At 42.7% G+C, this 8,182-nt stretch overlaps 1 protein-coding gene across 1 annotated transcript; it reads right to left on the reverse strand.

The window, feature by feature from the left end:
• Nucleotides 1–4,057: 4,057 nt before the first annotated feature.
• On the reverse strand, nt 4,058–5,758 carry LOC147604288 (Radical SAM superfamily protein). The gene has a single exon (XM_086795562.1). The coding sequence runs from the start codon at nt 5,666–5,668 to the stop codon at nt 4,091–4,093; it is 1,578 nt and encodes a 525-aa protein (XP_086651688.1). The 5' UTR covers nt 5,669–5,758; the 3' UTR covers nt 4,058–4,090.
• Nucleotides 5,759–8,182: the final 2,424 nt, after the last annotated feature.

An 8,182-nucleotide genomic window follows, 5' to 3' on the forward strand; every position in this document is an offset into this window, starting at 1 on the left:
TTTGGGGTTTTGCGTTTTTTGTGTTGGCTTGCATATGGAAAGGCTTGTGGAAGGATGAGAGGGCATAAAAGGCCTCAAATCTTAAAAAAAAACCCAACCTTTAGAAGCATCAGACATTAAAAACACAAGAGAAGGAGAGTCCTTGCTCTAAAACACAAGCATAGAAGCTTGAAAGAGCCAAGCAAGGAGCCTCAAGAGAGGAGGAGAGCGTAAGGTTTCCAAGAGAAGAAGATATCAAAAGTGTGTGCATGGTGAGAAGCTCCAACATCAAGAAAACGCAAGGTTTGGAGGCAAGATCTTCTCTTGGTGGCAGCACGTCCGTCACCAGCACGTCCAGGTCCGTCACCAGCACGTCCCCCATCCGTCGATGGCAACGAGTCCATCCAAACGGCAGCGTCAACTGTGTGTGTCCGCCCTGTGCATAGCAAGTGTTGCTCTACTCTTCCTTGTTGAGAATAAAAATCGCATTCCAAAGGTTTAAAAACCTTGTGGTTTTTTCATCAAGGATTTTTTTTTTTAAAAGAAAAAAAAAACCTAACTCTCTACTAAGGTTCTTGAAACCTTTCAAAACTCTCTCTTTAAATCTTTCTACAAGGTTTTGTTTAAACCTTTTTGCTCTAAGGTTTTCAACCGTTTTTCTCTCAGCTCTCAAAGGTTTTACAAAGGTTTCTTCCCTCATTTCTTTCAAGCTCGAGGCAAGTGGAGGAAGAACTGATTTTTGTCGTTCTCGCTTGGGAAGTGCAAGGTATGTATACTTTTGAAACCAAGTAAATCGATGCATCAAGCATGAAATCCGATCCTAAAAAATTTTAATAAACTCATGTGCATGGAAGTCGTCTATCATATTGTAATGGAGTTAGACACTGCCCTCGTGTTGGATAAACAAGTGGTAAGACCTCTCCTAAATTAATGTTCGCATTGGTGCATGTATTTTTGCATCATGATGAAGTGAAAGGTGGAAGCAAGAAGTATATTGAGAAGCACATGCATAAGCTATTAAAACATGGGTGGCAGCCATGTCTTGGTCAATGTGGCAGCTGGACCAAGGAAGCTAGCATGATTGGAAGGAGACATGTACACATGAAGCGTGTCTACCAACAAGAAAGGATTGGAGAAGCACGAAGATGCAACCAATGAAGCAATGTAATGAAGAATGGTATATCCAAATCCCACTTGAAGATTGTCTTTTGCAACAAGAAGATGGTTTCATCAAAACGAAGGAGCAACAAGGGTGGTGCATGAAGCCACTATGGAAGAGATGGTACCATAGATGTTACTAAGGTTGAGGGGAATTATGGAAATTCCTCAAATGTTCCAGATAAGCAACTCTTCTAGTTGAGGAGTGAAGTACGTTTGCAAGAATTGGGAGTGAACCACATTTCTCTATTACTCATCACATTTGCAAAAGCCTAATTTATAAAGGCTATCTACCTTGTCATCTATCCTATGGTTGAGAGGGGGTCATTTTGTTCTTGTATGTCTAATGCTCACCTTGCTCCATGTTTGGCATTGTCCTATGATGGCATTGAGAGAGGGTGTTGAAATATATGATGTACAAGTGAGAAAGGGTGAGAGAAAGAGGTCATGTAGGTGTGAACACATCCTAAATAAAGTGGGCACGTGGGTGGAAAAGGGATCTAAGGTTGGCCCAACCCTAGCCCTTGGCGGACCCTATATAAAGGACAGGAGGCCTTAATTTTTGTAACACAACACAACCAACACATGAAGGTGAAGGTCAAGCCAACTTTGCAGTGGCTAAAATAAAAAGTAATATAGAAGCTTTATATACATATTGTGGTCTTGCTCTCTCTCATATATGTGCTCTATCTTGCCATTAACTATTGCTTCCGTTGTGCATACTCCCCATAATTTTGACACCCATGGATGTCAACATGATCCTATGTTCTTGGAGCCAAGATATTTGTCTTTGGATGTATTATATGTGACTTGGAATGTATGATACTTGATTATGCCATATATCTTTTGGATAGATATCTTGGTTTGGACCTACACAGCGATTCTTTTGTGCCAAGATCACTCTTCATTACAGCCATGAATTATGGTTTGCAAACCTTCCTTTCCACTCGAGAGCTATTACTACATTGATTTCATCTGTGGTGTATACCATGGCTATCTGTTTGACCCAAGAGGATATATAGCTAGCCTCATCATCGATAATGGTTCTCACATTTTTTCATCTAATTGTCATGGAGCCATTGTCTTGGAGTTTGCATGGCTTGGGTTTCCCTTTGATCCAGGTAGTTGTATGGTTAATCTCATCTTTGATGATACCATCTTTTCCACTGGGGGGTTTGCAAGCTTTCCTTTCAACTCGGGAGCTATTACTACATTGATTCTAGGGATCCGTGGTGTATACCATGGCTATCCATTTTACTTGGGAGGATATATAGCTAGCCTCATCATCTTGATGATGGTGGTTCTCTACATTTTCCATTTGATCCAATCGTCATGGAGCCATTGTCTTGGAGTTTGCATGGCTTGGATTTTCCTTTGATCCAAGTGGTTGCATGGTTAGTCTCATCTTCGATGCTACTTCACCATCTTTTCCATTTGATCTCAGGGGTCATGTGACTTTGGCTTGGTTAACGTTTTCGCACTCTAGTCTTCCATTTGACCCTAGCACATCGATACCTAGTTGTGAGCCGAGTTTTGGCTTTTGTATATAGCTTTTTGGATATGTTGTTTGTACACAACCACCCTTCAATTTCGAGGACAAAATCATTGTAGAAGGGGATGATTTTTGAGGTGCACATGCACATGGGCACATGACACACACACACACCTATTGTGACTTCTTATCGAGCTTGAGTACGCTTTCTATTTCATGCCAGATTATCATCTCTTGTACCCTCCAAGTAAGATGAAAATCCTGTGCTAGTGCCAGAAGAAAAAGATTGCTAAACTAGAGGACACACCCTAAGCAAGAACCTCTCTCATTTTAATCCACCAAGAATGAAGATCAAAATCAGCATGAAGAAACTACATCCTGCCGCCACCACCTCATCGCATGAGACCAACATTAGCTACAATGGCTTTTTTCACAAATGGAGAGCTCAAGGACAAAGTAAAAATCCATGCATACCCCTAGCAAAGCTTTCCAAGTCATCCTAACAATAAACAAACTGATTCCTATAGACATAAAGATGTATTGCCACTGCCATGATGCCAACGATCAGGCAAAGCATGGGCTACAACATCCAAGACTTAACCTTCACAAAATATGTAGAGCAAGCCAAACAGAAATCCTTACACCCCACTAGAGCCTGTAACCAGCTGCTGCAATGGACAGTAATGCTGGGAGATTTTAGGTTCGTTGTGATAGCAACTAGCTTTATGAATACAACATGGAAACTTTGAAATTGAAATAAGAATTAAGCACTTACGCTTCTTGCAGGTTTCAAATCAAATAACCTGAATTTTCTCTCTCTCTCTCCTCTTCCCCCGCGGAGACTCTTTTTATTTCTATGTGAGGATAGCAAAGCAGAGATGAGATCACCAGAAATAGAGTGTAGACTTAGAGCTGCTCAAGTGTTGAGAAAATGCAAATTCAAGAGGCTCTTATGGCCAGCACAGAAGAGCAATGAAAAACATAAAACCACAGGATTTTTCTACGGATTTTATGGAGTACAGTAGTATTAATGTTATCCATGCTCACATTGGAATTAGCAGCTACAGATTTCCAGAGAAAAAAGAGCTATTGGGAGCCATAACTTGAGTCATTATTTTGCAATAGTGAGAAAGTTTTTTGTGTTCTTGAGAAAGGCTTTGACTACACAACTTAAACCCCTTACCAGCAAAGGAAACCATCTTGAAAAATTCATACAGACGACTCTTGAGCACACACATGCACGCTCATGCGCACACACCTCATGCAACGGATTGATGAAGCCTGAGAGGAATTATCACCTGGCATATAGCCCCTTACTCGCCAAGGAAACCATCTTACATTATTGTTCATGCAGAAGTCTTCCACATACACACACACACACACACACACACAAGCATGCCACAAGCTATTGATAGATGAAACCTCATAAAAAGTATGGATATTTATATTCCTGTTGCAAGTTTATCTACTTGGCAGAGAAGAAAACACAGACGATATTATTTCATTAGAGAGGAGAAACCCTTCAGGATCTGCCAATCGAATAAATGAGACACTGTTTTCTAGATGGGAAGTTGACCCCTGAGACACTAAGGTAGAGAAAAGCTCAGGAGACAAAGGCTCCTGATTTGCATCAAGAGCTACAGCATGAGCACTGTTAACAAACGGCACAAAGGCTTTGCATATACAAACAGACATGGCAAGCCCAAATGTTTGTAATATGTAGGTAAGGTCTAAGCCCCGTGCAAGTCTGAGTGAGAGCATGATTGTGTCGCATAGCCTATCCTCAACAGTGTCTGTTACATTCCCATCAAATGTAGAAGGCTCTGGACCAGATGTACGGAGCTCTAAATCCTTGACAAAATCACCATATTCCTTCCACTTTCTAGGTCTGGAAAACCTCTGCCCGTGTATGTGGCTGGTGGCGCCCAAACCGAAAGCATAGTAGGGTGAATTTTTCCAATAAACCAGATTGTGACAGCATTGATATCCCGGCTTAGCATAATTGCTTATCTCATAGTGCTCAAATCCAGCTTCCCTGAGAAGAGAGGACGCCAACCTGTAAAATGCAGCTGAGCTTTCTTCATTGGGTAAAGGATGCTGGCCTGGTTTATACCAGGTCCCAAACTTGGTGCCTTCTTCTACTTGGAGGTCGTACACTGAGATGTGAGCCGGTGCAGCATCGACGGCTTTGCGAAGGGACTCCTCCCAAAGCTCTAGGGTTTGGTGAGGCAAAGATGAGATCAGGTCAAGGCTCCAGTTCTTCAGACCTGATGTATGGATAATATCTATGGCATCATACACATCTTGCAAGCCATGGGATCTACCACATTCCTTCAGGAAACGATCATGGAAAGCTTGTACACCTAAAGAGACCCTGTTTACACCACAGTTGAGAAACTCTCTCAAAGAGACTCTGTTGAACGTGCCAGGATCCATCTCCATGGAGATTTCCACATTGTTTTCAAAACCGCAGCAGCGTTCTAGCGTGTCTATGATTCTTGCTAGATGATGCGCAGGGAGCAGGGAGGGAGTGCCCCCACCAAAGAATAGGGTTTTGAGAGGGAAAACCTGGTTTGGGGGCGGCCATCGCCTGAACGTAGAAGCGATCTCTGTGCAGACCGAGTCGACATAGCGGTCCATGGTGGAGTCGATGCGAGCCGCGCTTGACTCGTTTCTCTCTCCAACTGCGACAATGGCGAAGTCGCAGTAGAAGCAGCGTCTTTTGCAGAAAGGAAGGTGAACATAGGCCGATGTAGGGAGGTCATCAGTCTGCAACCCGAACCCTGACCGTTGCTCCTTATTCTGGAATCCTAATCCTAAGCCTACCCCTGTGTATTGCAATTGCTTGTTGTTGGGAAGCCCTAAACCCTGCTCTTCACTTTGCAACCCTAATCTTGTGGAGCGGCAATGCACCGGCTCGTTCGAAGAGAATGAGCGCAGACGAGTCGACAGGACAGCAGGAGGAGCAACAGCCAGTAGAATGCCACGATAAGAAGACGATGCTACGCAACCCATCACTGCATCCATGACTCTCCTCATAATAGTTTCATCAATGATGCAAGGCAGAGACCTTGTATCTGCACGCCGTGGGACTTGGGTTAGGCCTTTGCTTCGTTGAGAACATAAGGCCTTTGCTTATCGGAGAACATAAGGCCTATAGTAGGATGAATTTAATGGGTTTAATCCATTAATTAATAAGGACTTGGGTAGGCCTTTGCTTTTTGAGAACATATAAGAACATAAGCCTTGTGGTAGGATGAATTTAATGGTTTAATAAGGAGGGAAGGCAAGTTACGTAGCAAGTGAAGGGACACTAAAGTAAATGCTTCAGCTCCACTTCATGTCTAGAAGCTCGTCAATCGAATCAGTGCGATGCAAAAATAGCTATGTTCTCTCTTTAGACTTTGTACTGTGTTGTGCCTAGTGTTGCCACCTACTCATGTTTTTTTGTTCATGACACCCTTCCCTTGATTTTGTTTCCTTTGTGTTGTGTGCCGTGATGATGCTCATGCAAATTTTTACTCATGTGCCTCAGTCTTCATCGTGCCATAGCCTCTCTCTCTCTCTCTCTCTCTCTCTCACACACACACACATACACACACATCCTCCACCTAGCTGTGGAGAAAGCAGATGTACGATAGTAGGGGATCGAAGTGGTGAACCGAGAAAAGATTCGTGAACTATTACTGCTGCCAAACGACACACCCTTATGACATAGTTTCGACAATGTGATGGGAAGGTCACTAGTGGTGGAAGCCATTAGACGAATCCCTCTCCATATGATTTTTCTAGATTTTTTCAAGGTCATGGACATGTTGTGCTTAATCAACAGATTGAGAGCTAGGATTTTTAGAAAGAAAAGGAGTCACTGAAACCCTTTCATTCTCAAAACCCATCCATACTAATTATTACCATGACTTTGTAAGATTAGAGTAAGCAGAGCAGGGATTGTTTTTAACTATGGTGCCCTATTTAAGTATCACCTAAATCATTCCACAAGGAGTTTATTTTGCTAAGCTAAGGGGGAAATAATTATACTCCTACCATTCCACCATTTGCAACAAAATTCAGCCAATTAGAAGAGACATATCATCAAATTACATGAAAAAAACCTTAAAGATGCTTAAGTAGTTCAAACGGATTACCCACTCAACCTACGATTTCCACCATTAAAATGTCTATCCCACAATAGTGGCACTATTATGGGGAGAACATTTACACCTCCACTCCCATTATAGGCACACTAATTCAACTAATGGTCAAAAGAAATCTCAACAATTTATTTATTTTTTTAGACCTTTACTTGGACAAGTCTTGAGCAAACTAGATAGGCGAGTGTGATGCTTTTGGCAGACATCATCGTATTAATGGCGCCTTTACCTTGAGCCACTTGCATTATTGGTCTTCCGTAACCCCACCTAATGCATTAAGACTTTTTATTCGGTCATGCCTTTTTTGGCATGGTCAAGACCCGAATCAACCCATTCTAAGGATACCATGTACTATCTCCATAGCTTGTCTTCTTCTTGTAAAAAATGGGTGTCTAAGATAGAAATGGTCAATTATAAAGAATCTTATTTACTACTCTCTCTCTCTCTCTCTCTCTCTCTCTCTCTCTCTCTCTCTCTCACACACACACACACACACACACACACAAACATGCATACCTAGGATTATCTTTAGCTATTCAGAGTGAACCAGAATGTCCACTTGGGGCCCTAGTAGTAGGGAGTTTCCTTCTAGATTTGGGGTGTGTTGTAATGAGAAAAAGGATTAGTGCTATTCAAGGCGGATTAATACATAGGTAATCATGGCTAGATGAGCATAATGATGAGTTAGAGAGATTAGTGTTAATGAAAAACTTAATCAAGCTTAGTGTTGACACAATGATGAGAATGTGGCTTGTGAACTTGCATTAGAGTGATCCCCTTATAGGTTTAAGATACATGGTCAGTGACATCATTGCTCATGCATGTGGATAGGTTGCCATGTCCTCCACACTCCACAAAGAGCAACTCCTCCCACTATCACCTCTGACCTCCGTGACCACACTCCAACTGCCGGCACCGCCGGCGCCCTCCGACATCTCCTACACCCACTGGGTCCTCTGACTACCAGATGCACTTACGACGTGCGTGGCCAACTCCAAAGGTACACATGAGTGGTACACCCCTCCATCAACAAACAACGAGATCTTCATCGAGTACTATCCACCTTTCTCGACGAGGAATGTGCATGGCCACCTATTTGGCCAAGTATACTCATGGATGGAACACCCCCCTCCCTTTCCCAAGGCAAGGCGAGATCCTCTTTGAGCACCATCTACCTTTTCTCGATGAGTGTCACATCAAAAGCGGAGGATCTTCCCTCTACACAACATGATGAACGGTTGGAACTTCGAGGGGGAGAAGGAGTCAGGGTTCTAAGATGACGGGGGAGGAGAAAAGGGGGGGGGTCTCTCCTCAAGTGTATCATTATTTCTACATTTTTGATATACAGTATTACTCTCTTATGGTATTTCTTATCTCTATGTGTGGTGTGAAGAGTGGTCTA

The sequence above is a fragment of the Cibotium barometz genome, chromosome 62 (genome assembly GCF_041138505.1).
Source record: "Cibotium barometz isolate CiBa-2024 chromosome 62, ASM4113850v1, whole genome shotgun sequence".
Taxonomy (NCBI): domain Eukaryota; kingdom Viridiplantae; phylum Streptophyta; class Polypodiopsida; order Cyatheales; family Cibotiaceae; genus Cibotium; species Cibotium barometz.